We start from the raw sequence: 25372 nt of genomic DNA on the forward strand, positions 1-25372 counted from the left end.
AGATAGCTCGGTGATGGTAGCTTATGTCTGAGAAGAGATGTTGTTATGAGGAATTTTGCATCTACGGATAAATACTAATTCCCTAGGTAGGTAGGTATACCTAGAACAACAGATTTAAATCGCTTATCATTTGTCTATAGACGATAAATAAGACAAAGGGAATCAAAGGACCTACTTGTTCTTTCGCTTTCCTTTTGTCTCCTTTGTATGACTCCCGTCGTTCATTATTGAACTTAACTTTCTCAAAAAGTACCTGCAAGCATAAACAAAAGACAAAGAACCAATCAAAGCAAGAGATATATCAACTATAAGTAAGTGGAATCAGATACATTCACACATATAAACATCATATATCAAGACAAGCATATGGAAAAAGGTGTAAATAACTTTATTAAGTAGAAGGAAGAATTACAACCATGAAGTTTGATCCATTGTCACTCTCCCAGCTTGGGTTCCAACCAACATCACATCAGTAGTACAGCACTCCGGCATCATAACAACACTTGCTTATAATCTCAATCTTCACACCAATAGTATCTCCTTACAAATTCTCAAAGTCTAGCCCCTGATCACTTAGATGAGTGCTCAATTTATAGGCAAATTGAGAAGGTTTGGTGATAAATGAGGGTATTGAATGGCCTTCCAAACTTAGAGTTAGTTTCCATGGAGGAAGGGATGAGAGGATAGGAGGCTACTTAACTCATTCCCTATCCAATTTCGAGCTCATAGGAGATGATAAGTGTGGGAATCTTCTATATGGCTCCTGAAGATAAGAATATTCCCATAATCTTATGTGAATTTCGCTCAATCTCGCCCAGTGTAGGCCAAAGTGGGCCTAGGTGATCTGCAAAGCACCCTGACATAGACCTACCTGCACTGAAGCACACTTACCCCTGTCCAAGGCTGCGTTGGTCCCTCAAGGAGGCATTTCTGGAGGGATTCAGGCCAAGAAACTCTTAGGGAAGGAGGCATTCAAAATGGTGACTTGTCTAGGGCATGTAGCAACTGAATTAGGGTTTGATGAGCCCTAATGGTACTAATCTAAATGATGGGAGTGATGTGCCCAAATGGATCTATAACAGTTGCCCCCTAAAGCATGAAGTTGAAAATAATGATGTCGAGTGATATTCTTTACGATGTGATGAGGAGGTTCCGAAGTGGTTGGTGACCTGCATCGATTACAATACATAATATCATGATTTTTTATTTTTTCTCATGAATCGCTGAGGGAAGGCATACCCATGCTCAATATATAGACTTTCATTACAACTACATAGGAATTCGTCTACAAATATAGACCCATGATAGGATGACCATCAATGTAAATCCATTGTACGGATGATTTGGTACATTTCTTGAAATTGCAGCCTAGATGAATGAAACTAGATCTAGGGTCTTCTATCTTGTTCAATCGTTCGCTCAAGTACGAGTCTAACCATGCGAATATGTGATCTGAAGTCAAACATGGGAAGACAACATCTAATTACTAGCCAATGATGTAAGTCGTTAACCGATGCGAGAGAAATCACCGATAATGATAATGATCCTCAAGGTACTACAATACATTCGGCATGGTGTGAATGGATGTTTTGATGTCGAACACCATATAAAGTCTTTCGGTCGAAGGCCAGTGATGTCAACCTATTGCCGTAAGTGAGAAACCTACCATTGATGTATGCAAGTCTCAAGGCACTGAAGGGGTGTTTCTAAGTCAACTTCTTGGATAATGTGCTGATGTCAACAAGAAGTGACTTGTCGCAGGAGGGCCTTGATGTATCCCACATCAATGACACAAAACGATTGTAATGATTTTTGGAGATGGAATGTGACTGATGACACAAGGTTCTAGAATGGCGGTCATGAAAATGAAGGTTTATGAGTAGTGCAAAGGATGAATTTTAAACTAAGTGACTTCTCTTGAACATCTCGGCGACACTGAATGGATTGACAACATTGACCCAAAACAAAAGTAATGGATGGTATGATAGACCAAGGTATAATGACCATCAAGCAGATAACCCAACCTAAATAGTCACAATGATGAAGTGAAAGTGTCATGTTCAAGAGCAACCTGCTATCATAAAGTGGTTTACCCCTTTTCCCATTTTCCCCAGTCTTTGTTGAGCAATACCTCTTTATTTTTATCAAGCTTGAGGAGGATAACATATGCTTGTTGTATAAATACACCCTTCGGGTGAATCCATCGCTATGTGATGTTTTAACGAGTCTAGCGAAGGTGAAACTAGGTCTTGTCATGATGGACAAGTTTGTCGCTATTTGTTGTTTTAACGAGTCTAACGACAATGATAACTCGATCCTTTTCCTGTTTAGAGAGTTTGAAAAGGGACAAAAAGAAAACTCCACAAGTTCTTTTTCATAGATTTGTCTCTCAAATCCGAACAAGCGTAAAACAATACAAGAGAGAACCTATTAACCATGTTCGGTCAACGTATTACTTTTTCGTAAATAATCTATCTCAGCCCGAAAAAGGGTTAAACTTATACTGAGTAGATGTCATTCCAGTCCATTAATGAGTTGAAAAGGACAAGCACTCGATAATCTTTTCATATTTCGAGAGTCTGAAAAGAGCTTAAAGATGACTCCAAGGGGGTTCCTTTTTCGATGTTTAACAGAGCTCAAAAAAGAAATAAAAGTATGCTCTATGTTCAAAGTACAATTCACGATCGTGCACGTCAAATTCTTTAATTTAGCTGTAAATCTATTCAAAGAAACACCAAATGGATTAAACATACCTGTTTCATTGGTAAAAATAGGTAAATACTAAAGTTTACTCATTTAATGTTCACGAAATAAACATAAAAAACAAGAATTTACCATGTTATTTTCACCATTTGATATTTACCATTCAATTTGTGCTTTGGCCCTGTTTTTTACCTCAATCTTCATCAGCTGATTGCGAGAGATTCTGCGGATCATTTCTCGTGCCATTCGAACCAGGTCGGATATCTACCCCTCCTATTTCTTTTCATGTCATTCTATTACTGTTTCGTGCAAGTTTTTAGGGTTTTTAAGGCCCCTAGGGTTTGAATTTTTCGCCCTGGGATCAGCGTAGGATTGCATGTCGAAAACTGCGCTGGGGATCACCCAGACGGAAGGCATTCTGCACTATTGCGTAGTGTCTCCTTGCTTGGGCTGCGCTGGGCGAGTTTGACAAACTTGTTTCACCAAATTGACCCAAAATTTCTCTAGTTTTTTGCATGAAAAGGATCCTAACTAAGATTATGGTTTGATTTCAAGCTTTCATCGAATTAGAATGTCTATTACTTTGCGAGAAAGAGAGCATGAAGAACAAGACATGGTTTCCCTAAATGATCCAGGTACAGTTGAGGCCCTTAGAAACTATGGGTTGCTCAAATACTTTAGGTTGTTTGGAATGAGGCAACAATCAGAACTATTGCAGTTCCTAGTTCATGCATGCGATCCGAAAAATCAGTCTTTTCATACAAGAGACAAATTTTTCGCTATTGTGATCGATGATGTTTACTTTCTTACAGGGTTGTCAAGATGTGGTGCCCCCATATCTCTTTCAAGTTCTTCCCGTGGAGGGGAGACAGTGAGGGATTATGTTCGACAATTCTGTCGGCCAAGTACACAGCCTAGCAAGGACGAAAAAATATTCATCAAATATATCAGTTATTTGCCTTTGAGAACAATCCTTTTCACCGTTTGAAAGTTGGAAGGCAGTGTGACACTTCATCTAGCAAACAAATCATATGTGCAATATGCTCTTGAGTGTCTTGAGCCAACTTTATTCAACTGGTGTGAGGCAGTACTTTCTTCACTGAAAGAGCAACTGACAAAGGTAAAGAGTGGTAAGACCAAGAACTTTAGCTATGGATCACTCTTAATTTATTTTACCTTAGAAATAATTCCATTGATGCAACCCCAACATGTAACACTGGGTGTAGCTGGTCCTAGAGATCCACGGATGCAACGGTGGGTCGAATTGATGGCTAGACATGTTGGTCAGTCATCGATTACATTTTCCACTGCATTCTTCAGTTGGCTCGATCAAAAACACATTGTCATCGAGGAGCATCCATACTCAGGGATGGACTTTCGTGGAGATCCAGAGTTGAGTCTACCAGTGGGCGTTCAATGGGGTGCTATAGGTAAATTGTTTTTTACCAAAATGTTTTTTGATTTTTAATTTCCTACATGTTTTTTTGTTTTGATGTTCCAAGACTAAACTAAAATCATTCTCATGCATGCATATGTGGGTACTATTCGACATATGAGGCACCGACAAGAGGCAAGTGGGCGAGTGCGGAGAAATGTTGGGAGAGCAGTTCTCCAGGATTTGGATTTGGTCGAGACACTGGCAGAGTTGCAAGATCATGTAGAGGGATTGACCCTTGGAATTCCGGATGTCCAAATCGAGGAGTTACCTATGAGGCTGTAGCACCATATTATTGGTTTCTAGGCTATTGGATGCAGCTCTTGCGCATGATAGCTCAGGCTGTGACCTGTTATCATGAGCATCACTAGGTCTACTTCAGGTGTTTTTTGCATGCATTTTGAGTTTTTAGGTCAGATGACCAAACATGTCTTGGACACAAAGTTTGTAAAAACTTTTTAAAACATCTATCTATTTTTACTTTCAGAGTTTTTATATATATGATTATGTCCAATCCTCTTCAACTAATGATGTGAATTGAAAATTTACTTTTACATGTGTCACAAATGTCTATTTAACACATAGTTTGCTAATGAGTCGGTTAATGTGTTAAAGTTTCTAGAAATATGTTGATATTGAATGTACTCAAAATGTCTTTCCAAAATACGAACTCTAAGGAACATACAAAGAATTGTTGGGTTTCGAACAGTATAAATGTTTGTTAGTTGTAGTACGATGAGTTGTGAGTCCAGCCTAACGATGATTCGGCGAATGCCAAGTGAAATGGCATCAGAGAGAAGTTCAATCAACTCACTATACTCAGTGATATTGTTCGTCAATCGACAAATACAAATCCCTTGAAAACTCGCTAACTCGCCACTTGGAGAGAAAACGGCCCATGTTGCAGAAGATAGGCTCTGCGTACTACGACTAGCACCATCGGTGTAACCAACAAATGGTTCCAAAGGTTCCGACATCTACAACAAATTCAAAGCAGATTACTTAACCACATAAAAACTCTAAAAGACACACAGACACACACACATGTAATTAAAGCATATATACAGTGATTTTTACTACACTCAATTAAGCATAGTAACGTTTGAGGTACATCCCATTTCGGGGCTGCGAAAATGGAATTCCATCATAATCCACCAACTCATAGGCACCTTTTTCCAAAACACGCTTGACAATATAAGGACCCATCCAAAGCAGTTCAAATTTTCCTGCTCCTAGTTTATCAGCTTCCTAATCTTAAAGCAAGACCAAGTCTTCTTTTGAGAAAATGTGAGGCTTGACATTTCTATCATATTGCGCCTTGATTCATTTCTTATGCACTTCATTAGCCAATGCAGCTTCATGACGGGTTTCATCCAGATGGATAAGTTCCAAGAAACACGCTTCTTCTTCAGAAGTTTTGGGTAACAGGTCAATCGCGATTTTGAGAGATGAAATTTCGCATTGTATCGACAAGATTGCCTCCAGACCATACACCAATTGAAAGGGTGTGAATCTAGTTGCATTTCTCACCGAGGTTCAATATGCCCACAAGGAAGAGTACAGGATTAAATTTCAGTTTTGTTTATGAACTCCTATCATTCATTGAAGCATTTGCTTTAGGACTTTGTTGATGGCCTCAACTTGTCCATTCGCTTGCGGATAATAAGGAGTAGAACTATTATGTGAAAGTCCTAACTTGAAAGTTAACTCAGCCATCATGTGATTGCGAAAATGTAACCCATGATCTGTAACTATAGCCTATGGTACACCAAACCGAGCAACCACGTGGTTGAAAAAGAAAAGAGCAATCGTCTCGTCGCTATTATTTAATGTTGGCATCACCTCAATCCATTTTGTGAAATAGTCAACATCGACTATAATGTACCCATGCCCCCTGACCGAAGTGGGGTTACATGTCATGAAGTCAATGCCACATTTGGTGAATGGTCCAATAGCGACGACAGGATGCAATGGTGCATGTGGTAATCTAGCTTTACGGTCATAGATATGGTATGCGTGATAGCTTCTGTCAACAATTATGCAATCTTTGAATATGGAAGGCCAGATGTAACCAGCATGGAGAATTCTCTGTGCGGTATCATAACCAGATAAGTGTCCACCATAAGCACCTGAATGGAAATCATTCAAAACTTTCTCAGCTTCCTCATGAGTGAGGCACCTTCGTAAAATCGTATCGATACCACGACGATAAAGAGTGTCGCCAACGATTAGATAATATTTGGCTTGGTATCAGATACGTTGTTGTTGCGAGCGAAAGGTATCAGGTCGGAAAGTTTGGGTCTGGAGATAAATCAGTATATCTCCATACCACACGTCAGATGATGAAATCAGGAACAGAGACTCATCCAGAATTGATGGTTCTGATGTTGAATCAATGGTATTCGAGGGAAGGTTGCAAAGAAGCTCAGCGAAGACTAGAGATTTCTTTGATTTGGATTTGATGAATTCCAAATCAAACTCCTGCAAAATGATGATCCATTTTGAGTATTTGCCTCCCAGCAATTGATGTGACAAAATATAAGTCATATGGTTGCAATCTGAAATGACAGCGGTCTTTTGAAGCAGGATGTAGTGGCGAAATCTCTGTACAGCTTGAACAGCAGCCAAAGCCAAATTTTCGATGTAAGAGTACTTAACTTCTGTATCATTGAGAATGCGGCTCAAATATATCGAATTTTCAATCCCATCTTCTTCTTGAACTAAAACCATTCAAATGGTGGTATCTGCAGTGGCGAGATACAGGAAGAAGTCGTTTTGATAATTCGGGGAATACATTAATGAGGCTCTAATCAAGGTATCTTTAAGAGCATCAAAGGAAGTTTGTGCAACCTGGTCCCAATGGAAGGGTATCCCCTTCTTCAATAAATGAGTAAATCCTTTATCCATTTCAACATAATTGGGAATGAACCTCCTCATAAAGTTAGCCTTCCCTTGGAGTCTATGTAACTGTAGTAGATTGGAAGGTGGAGGCAAGTCAAGGATTGCCTGAACCTTAAGTGGATTGAGTTGAATTCCCTCCTTAGACACTACGAATCCAAGCAAATAGCCAGAACCAACACAAAACACACATTTGTGTGGATTGAGTTGTATTTTGTAGTGTCGGCACCGTAAAAATATAGCTCTCAAATGCTGCAAGTGATCAATCTGCTTTCGTGAATGAGCAGGTAAATCGTCAAGGTATGGTTGAAAAATATGTTTGATGTCATGGAAGGCATAATTCATCGCCCTCTGAAATGTTGCCCCTGCGTTCTTCAAACAAAATGGGAGTTTCCTATAAGAGAATGTGCCCCATGGACAAATAAAATCAGTTTTAGATTGTTCCTCTGGGCGGATATTGATCTGATTATAGCCAGAAAAACCATCCATAAATGAGAATATTTCGCATCCAGCACATTCATCAATAATCTAGTTGATAAACGGAGTAAGATAATTGTCCTTTGGAAAAGCTTGATTAACATCCCTATAATTGATGCACACCCGTATTGTCCCTTGTTTCTTCATGACAAGAACAATATTGGAAACCCAATCAACAAGAGGAATAGGGTAAATGAAACCAACATGCAAAAGTTTTTCAACTTCTATTTTAATAGTAGCAACCTTCTTTGGATGAACAGGACGGAGGCGTTGTCGCATTGGTTTGACATCAGGATACATTTTGATTTCATGTTCAACTATACTAGAGTCAATTCCTGGCATCTCCTCGTATGACCATGCAAATATATCTCGAAATTCATGAAAGAGAGCACGATAAATATCAAGTTCTAATGGAGAACAAGATTTGCCAACATGAATGTTTTCTATAATGTTAGGTTTGGTCGAAATATTGATAGAAATAGTTTCTTCGATATTTGATAGGTTTCGCTCGGAATCTACTATATCTATGAAAACAGAATTCGAAATAAAATCGACAACTGAAGTGTGATTAAGTTCATTTGAATAATATTCTATGTGATCTGGAAGATGGGAACGATGATGATAATATTCCCATGGTTCTCCTTCTATCATCATTGATTGGATGATTCCTTCATCAGTAGAAAATATACGTGAAAAAGGATCAGAGGAAGTACCATATTTTAATGAACAATCTACCCATGCAATTGATGAAAATGAATTTGGATTCGCCGCACAAGCCAAAAAGATTGATTGCTATGCTAGCTCAATAGGGGTTAGTGCCATTATTTCATTACTACTATCAACTTCAAAGCTATTGGTAATCTTCCTTAAGTCAGATGAAGTGGAAGATATCATGTTTCAAGTCAGAACTTTTGCCACTTCTACCAAATTTGATGGTGGTGGTAGTGAAAAAGTACCCATTAGGGAAGGAACTTTAAAGAGACCTAAACCAATGTTTTGAAGAGATAGCTGGGGTCCGTGTACCAACAGAATGCTTCCAGTAACCTGTGAACCAGAGGCGGAGAAGGTGAGTTGGTCGATAATTGTGACTCCACCTTTATGATGGAATGCAATCGTACGAAAGTATGTTGAAACCACAGCAGCCATATCATAAACCCAAGGTCTTCCTAGTAAAATGTTGCAGTCAAGGGGTCCGTCAACAACCTCAACTTCAACAGTTACTGTTTTGCCTCCTAGTTCGATTTGCAGATTACTCAATATTCCACAAGGCGTATATGTGCGTCCATCAAAAGCTTTTAACGTTGTTGGTGAATGTGACAAAGGCAGTGATCCAAGTGTTTTCCAGCAATTCATAGACATAATATAATTATATTCCCCCTCAATAATAATGGTTCAATGAACAAGCTTATTCAAGGAATTTACTTGAATCAAAAATGCTAATTGCGCTAGTAACTGTGGCATATAACCCGCATGGTTGAAAACCACAAGATTGGAATTAGTTGGATCGATTCCACCAATTGCTGACAACAAAGCCTGCTTTTGGGAGGGATAGTTCTGAAGCACCTCGAGCGTTGACATAGAAGAAGGTGACTGACCCAAATATTCTACAATGTTATAATTTTGTGCAGCTCGAGCCCAAGGGTTAAATTTTGGTTTATGTACAACTCCCTTAGGCAGTTTTATTGTTAACTCTGGTGCAATAGGTGGTGGAATAGGATCAGTCGAAGTTGAAGTCGAAGAGTTAGGTTGATCAACCTGGTTATTCGACGACGACAGTCGATTTCCATGATCTTTACTTTATGTTGACACCAAAATTTCAATTTTAGGCTTAAAGGAAGATAGCATAAGTACTTGGGAAGTGGAAGCATGGTCTGTATCAACCATATTTGTCTCCAGATTTGGAAAAGAATCAGTCAATACCGTGGATGTATTAGAAGTCTTCAGAAGCTTTGAGACTTCGAAGCGGTGAGGACAATCTTGCGTAAAATTCTCATTGTTACAGATCAAACACGGGTAATGATTTTTCCTAGCCGAAGGAGAGGAATCAGATGATTTCTCTTGAGGGGAGTTATTTTGTTTCTTCTTATTTTTTCCCTTCTTCTTACTTCCTAGTTTATTTTCATTCTTTCCCTTGTCAGGTGACATGGCATTGATTTTGGAAGTAAGAGTTTTATCAGGTGCATTTGTAGTTTGATTGGAAATGACAAGTGTTTGACCGGATGGTCTACCTGCCGCTTGTGTGCTCGGAGAACCAATCACACCGTCACCGACATGAGAGTCCTTACTCGATGGTGGAGGAGGAATAGTGAAATCTGGTCGGACTGCATTCAGGATCATGTCGTAGAGCGTGCCACACTGTGCATAAATCAAGTCCAAATATTGGGCACGAGCAATTACTTGCTCTTCAGTGACAACTTCACCTTTTGCCACATCCTCAACGATAGATGGCAGCAACGATTTTATAAACCACTCAGCTAGAAGTTGATCATGAACATAAGTTTTAACCATTTGACGACGACAAAGCCACTCATGAATATGATCAGAGATATGAGTAGTAGTAATCTGTTTAAAGTTGGTTAATAGTTCCATTCCAGTTTCATATTGTATGGGTAACTAGAAGTGGGTTAAAAACATGGTAGCTAAGGCAGTGAAGTTATCAAAAGAAGCTCGTGGTAACTCAATGTACCACTTCGTAGCCGGACCAGTAAGTGTTCTCTGGAAAAGACATAGTCTAACAGAATCATCATTCAAGGAGTTTGATGAACACCATAAATGAAAAGTCATGACATGGTTGGACAGGTCTTCTCCAGGGTTTCCATTGAATTTCGAAATATCGGAAGGTAACTTATGAGGAATCACCGACCACCAAGGTGCATAATGAATTGGGTCATTGGTGAGCCAGTTTAGATCTAGTAATTCAAGTGTCGCAATGAAAGGAAACTGTCTATTGAGGTCAGGTTGAGCATATCTAGGGTAAGATGGGATTTCCTGGGCAATAGGCCTTTGCATACCAGCATAAGGCATCTGTTGCTGGTAACCTTGATAAGGGTAAGTTTGTTGAGAAAATCCGGCATAAGGTTGTTGTTGAGCACCGGGATACATTTGTTGTTGTCCAAACCCAGCATAGGCTTGTTGACCAGGACCTGGATAAACTTGTTGCTGACCAAACCCAGCATAAGCTTGTTGACCAAGTCCATGTTGAGGTTGGTATTGTTGGAATTGTTGTTGTTGATATTGGGGCTACCAAGGCTGTTGAATCAACTGTTGTTGTTGTTGGTACAACGGTTGTTGATTTAACGGTTGTTTTTGCCCACCAATGTAAGGTTGACCAGGTTGTGAATACACTAAACCAGTGTAAGTCTGAGTCATTCCAGCAAATGGTAAACTAGCCTAAAGTTATTGGACTCTAGACACAAGTGGTTGTTGTAAAACTGCCTAAGAAGGCTAGATCTGTATACCTAAAACTTGGGGGTCTGAGGTTGAAGGAATAACTTGCACAGGTTGAGATACAACAATTTGAGCTTGTGACTATGGTAAAGCTATAACAACAGGTGTTGTAGGTATGGATGAGACAGATTGCATAGGTTGTGATGGATACACAAGCCTAGGTTGAATGGGCATGGTTGGCTGCCATTGACAGACAGTCATTCCAGGCTGACCTAAAGACGATGGCATACTGACATATGGTTTCCCCCTAGAAAATGGAGGATAAGGAGAATGTGCATATTGTTCTCCGTATGGGGGTAGTCCAGTGTAAAGCGGATACATAGGATGGTAACCAGATGAACCAGCTTGATATGAACTTGATGGGTCCAATTGTTCGGTATCTGTTAATGAAGAACCAAATAAAATTCTAGTAGAGGACATTGGTGAAGACCAAGGGATAGAAGCAACACCTGAGTGGGCTCTCGATAAAGATCGGTAACCCTATGGGACGAATGGAACACCATACAAGTGTGACTCAGGTGTCGTAGTAAACATTGAAGAGGTTGCGACAGAAGATTCTACCGTAGCTGTAATAGATGGTACGGTATTGGATGTTGACTCTGCCATATTCAAATGTCCAAATAAGTTTCCTAACGAATCAACGGGTGTCTGAAAGTAATCAGGATCAGAAGGAGCAGTGAAATGAGGAGTATGAGGATATAGATAAAGTCCCGTTCCAAAATGGAATGGAGTTTTGGGTGATTCTACCTCAGGTTCCTCTTCTATCGAAATCAAACCAGGTGGAAAATTTCACCCTTTGGTCTATAATAGATTTCTGGTATTTGTTGCTGAGGTAAAGAGGAAGTCTCAACATTTACGAATGTCTGAGGATGTGTCGGTTGATCTTCTTCCAGTAAAGTAACAACTTCTGATTGTTCAACCTCAAGATCCAAATGTTCTGGCAAAAGAACAAGTTCAGGTTGGGCTTCTTGAACAACTTCTGGTTCAAAAGTAACTTCTGATTGAACAGTGATGGGTTCATGATCCACTTCTGGTTGAACAGATTCAAGTTTAGAAGTAATTTCTTATTGAACAACTTCGGATTGAGAATCAACTTTTTGTTGAACAACTTGGGTTACCATTTCACTAGATTCAGTTCTAGTTTCCTCAAGTAATTGTGGAGATTCCACTTCAATAACAGATGTACCAGTAACCGTAGGAGTAACTGGGGTCACAGTACTTACCAGTATAGGTGTTTCTAGTAATTCAGATGAAGAATCAGAGGCTTGTGATGTACTGGATCCAGTCAAATGAGACTTCTTTGATCAGATAGGTGTAGCTTTGGGCGGTAAAGGAGGTTTACTCCCTGCTCTCCGTGATGACGGGGTAAGGGTTGTTTTTCCTCCAGGATTGTTGAATGATTTTATTACAAAAAATAGAGAAACAAAAAGGGGTAAGCTAGGAAAAATGGTTTACCAAGCAACTGTGAACTGCAGAATACCTCCTGGCGAACCAAGAAGTACGGGCAGGCAATCTCCCCGAATGTTGTGTTCGATGTATCACACTGTACAAGGCAGCCAACTCGGTTACCTAAGGAAAGATAGAAACCTAGTGTTGTCCTCCCATATATACCCGAAAGTACATGGAGGCCCAATCCGTATTAGCATTGTCTAATGCGAAACCGCACAGTGAGAGAATTCCCATATAATTTACGTACTGTAACACCGCCCTATATACCTGAAGGTACGTGGACGAGCTACGATATACTCATGTACGTGGAATGAGGTATCACACTCGGAATGTATCGCAGACAAGTTAGCGACAACTGCTATGTTTTACGACGCCGGAACACGTCTCTAGCCTAGAACCTCTAAATGTTTTGCATTAGGTGACAATGCTCCATTAGGTTAATTGATGTTAATTTTAAGTTGATCTTGATTAAGAATTTTCCTTTCAAGGTTCACCATGTGATGTATTTTCAATTCCTAGAATGCAACTAATATGATAAGCATCTTTTTCATTCAATTTTGACAATGAAAACCTTAGCTAGTAGGGATAGAGCAATCATATTCTTGTAATCAAAGAACAAAGAACACATCTAATGCAATTTCCCTAAACTATTCCTATGAGCACACACAAACTCTTTTAATGCACAATGCAAGTTTTTATTTTCAGTTCCCTTAATGTTGTGATGAACAAAAGGAACCTACTGCACATACAATCAATCAATATTTTTTCAAGAACGAAGACTTTACGACATTTCCATTTTGAAAGAAAAAAAGAATTTTACAATAAAGAAGAATTTTGAATAAAGATTAATCGACTAAAAACTAACTTTGACAATGAATTGATAGTGATAAAGAAATCATTCAAGAAACACTAAACAATCAAAGACAAAGTAGGGCTGGAAAAGGAAACACAAATTGATTTCAAAGACACAAGCATCATTGACCTTTCAGCAAGCAGAAATAGAAGGAAATTTGGAAAAAAGTCATCTCAAAGGAGGGATTTTTGTCCTAAGGAAGATGTTAGGCCCCTATACTACTAGTGTAACCCCTTATTGTTATTAGTATAACCCAATTATTATATTGTTGTACCCATATAGTGCCCATATTGTTACTATTGTGCCCCATAGAAGCCCACTATTGTTATTATTGTGCCCTTACATTATTATTGTTATGTCGGCTCTGATTATGTTATGACCCCTTAGACTCCTATATATAGAAAGGAAGTCTTTTCATTTGTATCATCCAAGAATTATTCATTTATGTAATGTAAAGGAGGTTGCCCCCTCGAAGAGGCTGAATTCTAAGGCGTTGATCTATCTTTTCTATCTTTTCTTGAGCTGGTTTAATAACATTTGGTATCAGAGCTTTGGATTCTAGGGTTTCGCTGCTCCAAATAGGTCATCGTGGAATTTTCGCTATAACTTCTTTTCTACGACATTTCAGAAGTTGAAAAAAAAACCCATTTGATAAGAAATCACGCTAAACCTTGGGTCCGAATTTCAGAGCTTTTCGCACTATATTTACGGGGATATGATCTGAGGAAGTTGGTCTTTTTGCAGACTCCTGAATTACATTCCAAACAAGTGACCTGGGGAAAATCGTCATAAATTTCTCTCCAGGGATCGGATTGAAATTTTGTAAGAAGGTATAGAAAGAGGACGGACTTTAGTTTTTTTTATATCTTTTTCAGATCCAAAGGTCAAAACAATGACACGTGGCACTTCATACAAGTTCGCTCTTCTGGAAAGGTCTATAATCAGGTCATCTTGGGAGATTGTGCATAACTCTTTCTTAGAGAATCCAATTTGGATCATACTAGTGGCATTAGAAAGAGGACATAGAGGGCTACTATAGATCGTAATTTCAGAACTTAAAGATCTGAAAGGACAGAGTTACAATCATTTCAAGATCGAGCTCCTAAAATCAAGAAAAAGCAAGATGAGGAAGTTTTACGGCAAGGATTCGGTAAATTGGATACTTCAGATGGAGCAATATTTTGATCTACATGGTGTACCACTGTTACAAAAGGTATGTATTGCATCTTCATATTTAGAACGAGATCAACTTTTATGGTATGAAGGGCTTTGTTCTCGTAAACAACTTGTTACGTGGTCAATTTTCATGGAGGAAATGATAGCACATTATGAGGATACAAAGAGCAACACCTTCTTTAGAGCAACACCACAACAATTGGAAAGAGTAGAAGGGCTTTGTGACATAGTGGAAAGAAAAATTATGGAAACTAGGAAGCGTACCCCTCACAATTATAAAGATGGAAGTGTTGTTTCTCCTAGCCTTCCACAACCTACAAGGGTTAAACCACAACAATTGGAAGAAAAAAGAGAAAAAGGGCTTTGTTACAATTGTGATAGCAAATGCACTAAAGGTCATAAGTGTGCTGAGAAGAAATTATTTTACATAGAATATGAAGAGGAGGAAGAAAAGGATCAAGAAACATCAAAAGAAGAAGATATACGTGAGGACCCCATCCAGAGAAAGAAGAAATGAATCAGACCATATCTTGTAAAGCATTGGCAAGAATTACCACTCCTCAAACTCTCAAGATAGAAGGACATATCAAGAAGAAAAATGTGCAAGTGAAAGATCACATCGAGAAAGAAGAAATGAATCCAACCATATCTTCCAATTCATTGTTCGAAATTACCACTCCTCAAACTATCAAGATAGAAGAACATATCAAGAAGAAAAATGTTCAAGAAGTGAAAGATCACATCGAGCATCAAGAAATGAATCCGACCATATCTTGTAAAGGATTGGAAGAAATTACCACTCCTCAAACTCTAGAGATAGAAGGACATATCAAGAAGAAAAAGGTTCAAGCAGTGAAAGATCACATCGAGCATCAACAACAATTTCTCCAACTTTTAAAGGATAACGCCACTTCGATGCAAAATCAAACGAAACAACAGGTAGATAAACATTGTAGTGAAAAATGTTTTGATGTAGGTGATTGGGTATTTTTACTGCTACATCTCAAGCAAGCTATTTATGAGAAGGAAATGTTGGCAATACTACATGCACTTAAAAAATCGACCTTACCGAATGGGAAGACTCTTCAAGGATGAGGATGTGGAAGCATTGTTTTGTTCTATTTATATTATCCAACCAGATTGGATAAACGAAGCAAGGGATGAGTGGAAGAAGGACAAAGAAGTATGGCCACTTATTCAAAAGTTGCAAAAGGTCCCAATTCAAACAATATTGCCAGAAATTGAAGAGGAAGGAAAAATCATATTGGAACCTGGAGAAATCACAGAAACAAGAACCCGATAGCTATGAAATTGATCAATTTCAGAGTATCTCATCAAGTGGAAGAACTTACCCGCTGAAGATTCCACATGGGAGGACAAGAATTTTATACAGAAGCATCAAGAACTACTCAAGCGTTGAGGACAACGCTTTTTGAAGGAGAGGGGCATGTTAGGCTCCTATACTACTAGTGTAACCCCTTATTGTTATTAGTATAACCCAATTATTATATTGTTGTACCCATGTAGTGCCCATATTGTTACTATTGTGCCCCATAGAAGCCCACTATTGTTATTATTATGCCCTTACATTATTATTGTTATGTCGGCTCTGATTATGTTATGACCCCTTAGACTCCTATATATAGAAAGGAAGTCTTTTCATTTGTATCATCCAAGAATTTTTCATTTATGTAATGTAAAGGAGGTTGCCCCCTCGAAGAGGCTGAATTCTAAGGCGTTGATCTATCTTTTCTATCTTTTCTTGAGCTGGTTTCATAATAGAGGATCAGCACAACCTTGAATGGGAGACAGTCGGCTTTAGAGCACTGTCCTCAAGCCAAAGGTGCTCTGTAGCGCTCTGTCCCTAGAGCAGGCCTGCGTTGGCGCCAAAGAGGCCATCCTAGGGGCTTACAAGCACAATTTTCACCAAAAAAAACACCTCAAAACGCTAAAAGAAGATCAATGGAAGCAAGTAAGGTCTACTAGAGTGCACTAGGATGAAGGTAAACTACTCAGAATGATGATTTTTCCCCAACAGAGTCGCCAATTTGTTATGAGGAATTTTGCATCTACGAATAAATACTAATTCCCTAGGTAGGTAGCTATACCTAAAACAGCAGATTTAAAGCGCTTATCCTTTTTATATAGACGATAAATAAGACAAAGGGAATCAAATGACCTACTTGTTCTTTCGCTTTCCTTTTGTCTCCTTTGTATGAATCTCGTAACTCCTTATTGAACTTAACTCGCTCAAAAAGTACCTGCAAGTATAAATAGAAGACAGAGAACCAATCAAAGCAAGAGATCTATCAACTATAAGTAAATGGAATCAGATACATTCACACATATAAACATCATATATCAAGACAAGCATATGGAAAAAGGTGTAGACAACTTTATTAAGTAGAAGGAAGAATTACAACCATGAAGTCTGATCCATTTTCACTCTCCAAGCTTGGGTTCCAACCAACATCACATCAATAGCACAGCACTCTGGCAGCATAACAACACTTGCTTATAATCTCAATCTTCACACCAATAGTATCTCCTTACAAATTCTCAAAGTCCAACCCTTGATCACTTAGATGAGTGCTCAATTTATAGGAAAATGGAGAAGGTTTGGTCATAAATGAGGGTATTGAATGACCTTCCAAACATAAAGTTAGTTTCCATGGAGGAAGGGATGAGAGGATAGGAGGTTACTTAACTCATTCCCTATCCAATTTCGAGCTCATAGGAGATGATAAGTGTGGGAATCTTCTAGATGGCTCTAGAAGATAAGAATATTCCCAGAATCCTATGTGAATTTCGCTCAATCTCACCCAACGCAGGTCAAAGTGGACCTAGGTGCTCTGCAGAGCACCCTAACAGGCCCTACCTACACTGAAGCACACTTACCTCTGTCCAAGGCTGCGCTGGTCCCTCAAGGAGGCATTTCTGAAGGGATTCAAGCCAAGAAACTCTCAGGGAAGGAGGCATTCAAAATGATGACTTGTCTAGGGCATGTAACAACTGAATTAGGCTTTGATGAGCCCTAATGGTACTGATCTTAATGATGGGAGTGATGTGCCCAAATGGATCTATAATAGATGTGGTGGCGCTCTGAATTGTGTTACAATGAGGCTCAAGGGTCTATTTATTATTGAAAAACATGAGAAAACCATAAAAAACCAAGACCTTAACCCTAGGAGATGTGACACCAAGATTTTGTGGGCTTCGTTGGGGTTAGTTGGGCAGCCAACTTCTCGAGGTCGTAACTTGGTCATATTATTTTCGTTTGGCGCGTATGATACCTTGTTGGAAAGGTCTCTCCAAGTACTACAAGTTTTGCCGCAAGCCCCTACCTACAGTTGCAGGCCTACAACGGAGCTCAAAAAAATGTCGTTTAGGGGGTCAAAACTACTCTGAAAGTTCAGGACCCGAAAATTGCAAAAAATAGTAAATACTGAAATAAACAAGAAAGCATATAAAACTCAATAGAAAGTCAAGGTGGAATAAGCGGGTGGCCACCAATATCCACCTAGATCAAGAGATAAGCAAAATTATTTTATATGGTAAATATTAAATACTATATAGTGACTCAATTATTGACTTATAATTTTTTTTATAATGTTTATTAAATATTATATTATTTTTCTCTAAATATAATGGAAAATAGTAAACTAACCTTACTATATAGATTTAATATTTACCTATTTTATATTAAACGTAATTAATAATTATTTAAATTTTATTCTAAAATATATAATTTCCCACCATCAATTATTTATTTATTTATTTATTATTAAAATTTCAATGATCATTACTATATTATTAAAGTTTTAATATATTTTTTTTTTCCAAAAATTATTTTATATTTAACCAAGATAGATATTATTCATCCATAAACAATTGAAACAGATTTAACCTTTATTACCATTGAACGGTATGTAAGTATTCCTATTATTGTCTCTTAGTGGAAAGGGTACCGCTAAGAGATTTTTGTCCGAATAAATAACTAGCAATTGTCCCAAAAGGTACAAAGAGAGGCCGATAGGATTATTAAATTGGAATTGTTGAATTTTTCTAGAAGAGTTAATTTTTTTGTGGAAACCCTTGTTTTTTTGGACTGGATCATTGTGAAATTACTTTTCTTTAGATGTGATTTGTCGATATCGCCCATTGGACAATTATCGCTGCCCTATGCAAAAAACTTAAAACCATGTGAAATAATAAACAAAAACGGTTTAACCTTCCCTGCTATATCAAGAATACGGGTCCCTACAACAAAATAAGGTAAAAATGCCATGGTGCATATATACAGGGCAATACTGAACAAATTAGTCAATTAATGTTAATCCTCATCTTCTACTAGCTTAACTATTTACTTGGGCATTCTCATCTACCTATTTACATGGGTCATCTCCATAAATATGAGTTCTGGACATTCAACCGATGGTATTGAGCAAAATAACAAGTAATTAAACAAGAAATGATCAAGTTGATAGAATTTGCAGAGAGCAAACCGAAAATGACCAAATGATTTCTCTCTTTGAAAAAAGAAGAATCGCTACTCACCTTACCTAATAAAATGAATGCCGCAAAGTGGTGTACGAACATCCTTTTGCACGCGTATTATTGTCCTGCGTGTTGTTTCACCTGTCCAGATTCACGGCAGGCCATTCAAATACCGTGTTAGAAAGATTTGAGAGACAAAATCCGCATCTGTGGTAGATTTTGACGGATAAAGAAATAAGAAACAAGTGAGAGAAAAGAAAACAGATTCAAAAATCGAAGCTTCTCGTCTTATATTATCCCTCCATGGTGAACTCTTCTCTTCCCCTATTGCAAAATTAATAGGCAAGGCAAAACCATTCAGCAAAAACTGCCAAATAAAATAAAATCACTATCTCTATGGTTAAAGCCCTTGCGATTTTTCCACGGCTTCACCGTAATAAAGAAATAATGGATTGAAACTATTGAAAAAATTGGGTTCCATGCATAGCCATTATCTACCACGCTGCTTTTCCCTGTACAAATTTATTAGTAAAACCCATAGATATTGAAAACCCAAAGCATACCTGCTTCTATCCATAAAAAAATTCAAGAATTTCATTCCAATGGATCAAGAATTTCATCTCTATCGATTCTTCTGCTCAACATAATAGCAACAAAATAGAATCGCCAGGATAAACCATGCAAAAACTCTTTTAAAAAAAACATAAATTAAATTCAAAACAGAGAAAAACACAACGAAAATAAAACACTGTAAAATCCAAAATGCATGGCCATGCAACAAAGAAAATAAACTTGAACAAGTAACAAGGCAAGCTAATGCAATGTAGAGTATTGAAGAAAATGATGAGATGAAAGTGAGAACGCGCTCTGTGAGATGCTTAATACTAATCAGTGCTTGCCAAAAGCCAGGGAAGAAGAATAGTGCTTGCCAAAAGCCAGGGAAGAAGAACAGCAACAACAACTGGCAGGGAAAAAGCAGTAAAAATATCTTCAAGAGTGACATAAAAGAATGGGAAAAAGTAGTAAGGCAACTCAACCGATATTTGGAAAAAGCAGTCACACTTCAAATCAACAGTTGAAAGTGTCTCACCTGATCCAACGGAGTAGGGTAAAAGTGTTGACAATTGTTGATGCATAGGATTACAGTGTTTTATTTTTGCTATTAGTGATATAATGTGCCCTTCACTGCCCCATCACACCCCTAAATCACACCTTCAATTGTCCTAAATGTTTATTATGAAGTACCACCATAAATCAAAGTCCCATGAATACATGTTGATCATAATGTTGAAGTAAGCCTAGGAATTAGGGTCACGTGTACAATGGTTAGTTGCCATGTTGAAGTGGTCTAAGGAGCTCCATCATAAACCATCTTCAACCCCACTACAAATTTGTATAGTTTGGACTGATTCATGGGCTTCATGCATTTTGTGTATTTGGTGCTCCCTATTGAATTGTACTATATGAACTTTTTCGGGGGGTTGGAATTCTTCTGCTTTAAATAACCGTTATTTGATATACTTTTGATAATCCATAGCAAGCTCAAGAAAATGTGCAAAAATAATTTGTATCTTCCACATAATCTACATGTAGCACTAGATAGTCCTCACTAATAAAGGCTAATATATCCATGTAAGAAAATATAAGTTATTCTAATTATTAGAGATAGAGTTTTGAGACTAGAAATTGGCAACCACAAAAAATTCTTTTAATATTTATTAAAGCTTTGATTATAACTACAATTATAAAACTCCATGGCCATCAGATCTATAGGCACTAATCTAGGTATAAATCTTGGCACTCTACCAAAAGATACATGCACGATATCTTCATTGAAAGCCATAAAATCAATGACTATAAATAAATGATATCTTCACTTTCAATCTTGAATTTTAATGTTATTTGTTTTAACATAAATACTTTTCTTTAAGAGAAATTCATCTTTTCAAATATTAAATTATAAATGTTGCCATCTTATTTTTTCTTTTAAAAATTTGCAAAATAAAAATTAAATTAAATTAAAACATTCTCTTACCAAAATAAAATAAAATAAAATACTCTCGTACCAATGGTTAAATATTTTAGAATTTAAAATGCTGCTAGATAATTTAGGTCGACTAGGTTATATAAAAATATTTAAAGTAAAACACCATATAACACTATTTTCATATAAAAAATACACTTCACTTATAAAGATAATACACACACTTGGCGTTTAAAGATGAATGACCACTCAATAACCCAAGTTTCAAATATAATACTCTTCCACACATCATAAAAAGGACTTATCTTAAGACTCCATATTTATTTTTAAGTAATATCAAGATGATAATCATAAGAACCTCCCATATACCTAATCTACCTTATTTAATAAAACTATTACATGTACTATATATTAACTATACTTTGTCATGCTTTCTTAATTTAAGAAATAGTTATGCTATATAAGGCACAACATTATTCCTATAAAGGTACAACATTTTTCCAATTCAAGAAGAAATCCATTCTTGACTGTAAATGCCAACAACTCTTCCATTTAAGGATTGGATAGGTCTAGCATTTTGATCATAACCCTGCAAAATACAATAAATTGAATATTAATTCACTTCAATTTATAGAATATATATATTTTTAATTAAACATCATAATATATTTATCTAAAATAACATAAATGCATAATTTTAAACTTACTATTCTAAAACAATAAATATGTGAAATAATAAATCTGTGTAAACATTAATAAATCCGAGCTTTAGTGATAACGCAAACTATAATATTATACAGTTAATTGTATTTCGCCATAAATTAACAAGAAGCGAGTACCCAGTACTTACATCATGGACAGCTGCTTGCAGGGCCCTCACTTGGTCTTCCGACACTGTCTTTATCTGCACATAGATTAGTCAAAAAGTCTCAGGTCACAGGGTCGATACCCATGAACGCACATTTGTGTTTCGGTGATAACGAGAAGGGGGATCATAGAAATACCTCGTCAATCACGGTCCAAATGACTCCCTCGATGCAAGCAGGGGTGGTGAGAGATCCCATGTACCTGTAATATCTACTGCCATCGAATTTTATGTCATTCGGATTCACCGGACCAAGGGGTTCCACTGGCGGTTCCATATTTTATTTTTATTCACATTGAAAGAAAAATGTTAGTAATATTTGTATAGATCCATCTTAATTTTGGATCTACTAACTATCAATATGAATGAAACCTCTTGAGGTGTCAACGTTTTCTCAAGTTTTGCACTCAAAAGAGTTTGCATCTTGAAAGATTCAAACCATGTCCCTGATAAATCTAGAGTCAAAATGGATCTATGTTAGTTTATATGTGTGTGTCTGTGACGTTGAGATATTTTATTCAATATGCATATTGAAATATATTTTTTTTAATTCACATTGAAAAATAAATGTTAGTAATATTTTTTAAATGTTATGTATCACTTTCATATTAGGAATTGAATAAATGACACATCTCCCTCACAATGAAAGTGAATATTATTTAAATGTTATTTATCACTTTCATTTAGGAATTAACTGACACATCTCCCTCACAATGAAGGTGCAAATATATATATATATATATATATATATATATATATATATATATATATATATATATAATTTCAATTACTCTATTTTTTTCTATATAAATTTGATATAAAATTATGTTACTTAATATAGATATTGAAATATTTAATTTTATATATCTATATATATATATATATATATATATATATATATATATATATATATATATATATACTAAACATAAAATGAATCACACATTTCTTACATATTGGACTGCAATATCAATATTATTTTTGCATGTTACATGTCAACTCTTATTGAATAGTGAAAGAATTAAAGTAAAAAACAATTAGAAACTTGCAATTGCCCCTAAAGGTGCAAAGATACGCTGAAGTAATAGAAGATTTGGGAAGATACATATATGGTCTCCACATGCGTGCATATAGCCTATATATGCACATGTCGTGACCATTGTTGAATGTATTTGTGCTCTAATGACTCCTACATGTACATATATCATGAGCATTGCAATTATCTAGGTGTGGATGACCACTAAATGTATGATCAATATATATGCACATATAACAAAAGCAGGAATAAGGGCCTCCTATCCCTTGGACATATATTCCATACCTTGCCTTTGTACATTGCAAAATGCTCCAAGGATATCCTTAATGTATATATTGTGTGGCTCCTAATGTGATTGTGCATTCAAATGTATGACTTCACGTATAGCTGACGGTGCACCTTGGTGTAGCATATATTACATTGAGATAAATTGGATTCAATGAATGGTATATATCTTTAGCAGATAGCGCTAACCTTGTTGAAAAGTGGAAACTTACAAATCAACCAAGTCTCATAAATGTGTAATGACAACAAATTTAGTGAGGATGGCGGCTTTCATTTTCACCCATGTCAAGGATTTTCTTTAGATGGTGTATATTTAATAATGGATCGACTTAATCCTAGATTTATTAGGCACCATTATCACGCACCCCACTCAATTTTGGGACGACCAGATGCATCGAGCCTCGCTAAAAATATTAGATGTTCCACACCAGACGGATATAGTATCTCATTGCATTAGAAAATACATAGTCTTGAAGATGGAGGTGATTCTTAGCTCTTCTATTTCTTTACATCAATTAATGTTTAGTTGTTCTAAAATTCAAGTAACAAAACAAAAATGGTCACATTTCCAACAAAGGGCATCAAATTCAGAAGACTTCCAAATTGCCAACAACATCGCTTGCACATTTTGTAAATTTGTATAGAGAGATCATTTTTTTTATTTAATAAAAATGTTTTATAATATTAAATAATGCAAATCACTCCAGCCCAAGTACCACGAATAATTCCCACTGTCAAATGCATGCGCATAAGAACTTTCAAATGAAAGTGCCATGAGGTGAGCCCACTATGCACAGCCTATGCATGAGCATAAATTCTTAACATACCTTGGCCTAGGTATGTCATGCCCAGTTGTTACACGTCATTTTGTCGCATTAGGCAAATGACCATTGGTTTGGATCTTTCTCTATCCATCAAAGTGTTCCAAATAATCCCCCTCCAAGATTAGAACCCAAACAATCCCAAAGAGAATGAAATTCCTGGATATCAAGGCTCAAAAACCTACTTTTAGCTTCATGTGTAGTTCCCCAGTCCATTTATGCGCATACGTAGAAGAGACCATTAGAAACTGTGCAAAAGTACTCTCTCTCTGACACTATGGCCTACGTGCATGCCTTAACACAAGTAAAAGTAAAAAGTAAAGTCTAGAATCTTTGTTAGTCGAATATTTCCCAACTAACAGTTTTGAATGAATGCCTACTCAAGCCTGATCTCGCCCATCATGGAGCTACTTCCCTCTCTTTGTGGATCTCTTATCCCACCATTTGTGGATCTCATCCCTTAGGAAATGGATCCCAAACCTCCTGGTCTTGGCCTATAAATCAAACACATGCAGAAGATTGGAGATGACTATTGAAGGTAGGCTTATGCTATAGAAATAAGGCTAGGAGGCTTTTCATCTAAGGAGAGGGTTGGAGATTGTGAGAAGAGGCTTGTAACATCAAGGCTTTGAGGCTGTAAGTTTGTTCTCCATTTTATTTAATAAAAATAAATTTTTATTTCCTAATTATGTCTTTGCTCGTATCATTTGTGGGCTTCCTTGATCACTCACATAGATTATGATTGGTTATCGGTTCAATTTATGATATACATTGAGTTAAGCAGTTCATTTATCTTTCATTCTATATACTAGATGATTTGATCCTATGTGTTTTAGTCTATGTAGATATCCATTGATATATCATGGAGAAGTTGTGGGAAATGTCAGAATGGTCTATAATCATCAAGGGGAAGCTAATTTTCGAAGGCACTGAAAGGGAATTCAACAGGCATTTCAATAAAATGGTAAGTGATCTCTCTCATATTGTTTGTTTCAATCAATCGTAAGCTAAGGAAAGGTAGCAGTTATTTTCTTATTTGTTACTAGATTTCTTTGAGGTCTAGGGAGATTTGTCTTGTCCGCAAGAGGGATTAGTCCACCTAACAAATTGTTGACTCCATTTGTAAACATCTCACTCTCCATCATTCTCTTTGTTTTGACCTTTGATCCTTCTATCATAGCCCTCTCTAAGTGTTTGGAAATATTGAAAATCTGGATTTTATGATTTATTTGACTTGTTTTTATTTTTTCTAAAAATTTCCCACTATGTGCACTTTATATTTAGGCACAGAGCGTATTTCTATGCACTTTTTTCCTTTGCAATTATGCATATTCACACCGGATTGATCTATTTCCTGTGCACATACCTAGAATTTTTAAAAAATTTAGTTCTCTCTTCATCAAATTCAAAAAAAAATGTTTTTCTTGTTTAATTACACTTGTTTAC

At 36.9% G+C, this 25372-nt stretch overlaps 1 protein-coding gene across 1 annotated transcript; it reads right to left on the reverse strand.

The window, feature by feature from the left end:
• Window positions 1-21254: 21254 nt before the first annotated feature.
• LOC149240570 (alpha carbonic anhydrase 4-like) lies at window positions 21255-22024 on the reverse strand. The gene is made up of 3 exons (XM_089367332.1): window positions 21924-22024; window positions 21770-21823; window positions 21255-21508 (listed from the first exon to the last, which is right to left on the reverse strand). The coding sequence occupies exons 1-3, from the start codon at window positions 21981-21983 to the stop codon at window positions 21425-21427; spliced, it is 198 nt and encodes a 65-aa protein (XP_089223458.1). The 5' UTR covers window positions 21984-22024; the 3' UTR covers window positions 21255-21424.
• Between the last annotated feature and the right edge of the window lie 3348 nt (window positions 22025-25372).

The sequence above is a fragment of the Pinus tabuliformis genome, chromosome 8 (genome assembly GCF_031772625.1).
Source record: "Pinus tabuliformis cultivar Carrire ecotype Pingquan chromosome 8, CPIR1, whole genome shotgun sequence".
NCBI classification, from domain to species: Eukaryota; Viridiplantae; Streptophyta; class Pinopsida; order Pinales; family Pinaceae; genus Pinus; species Pinus tabuliformis.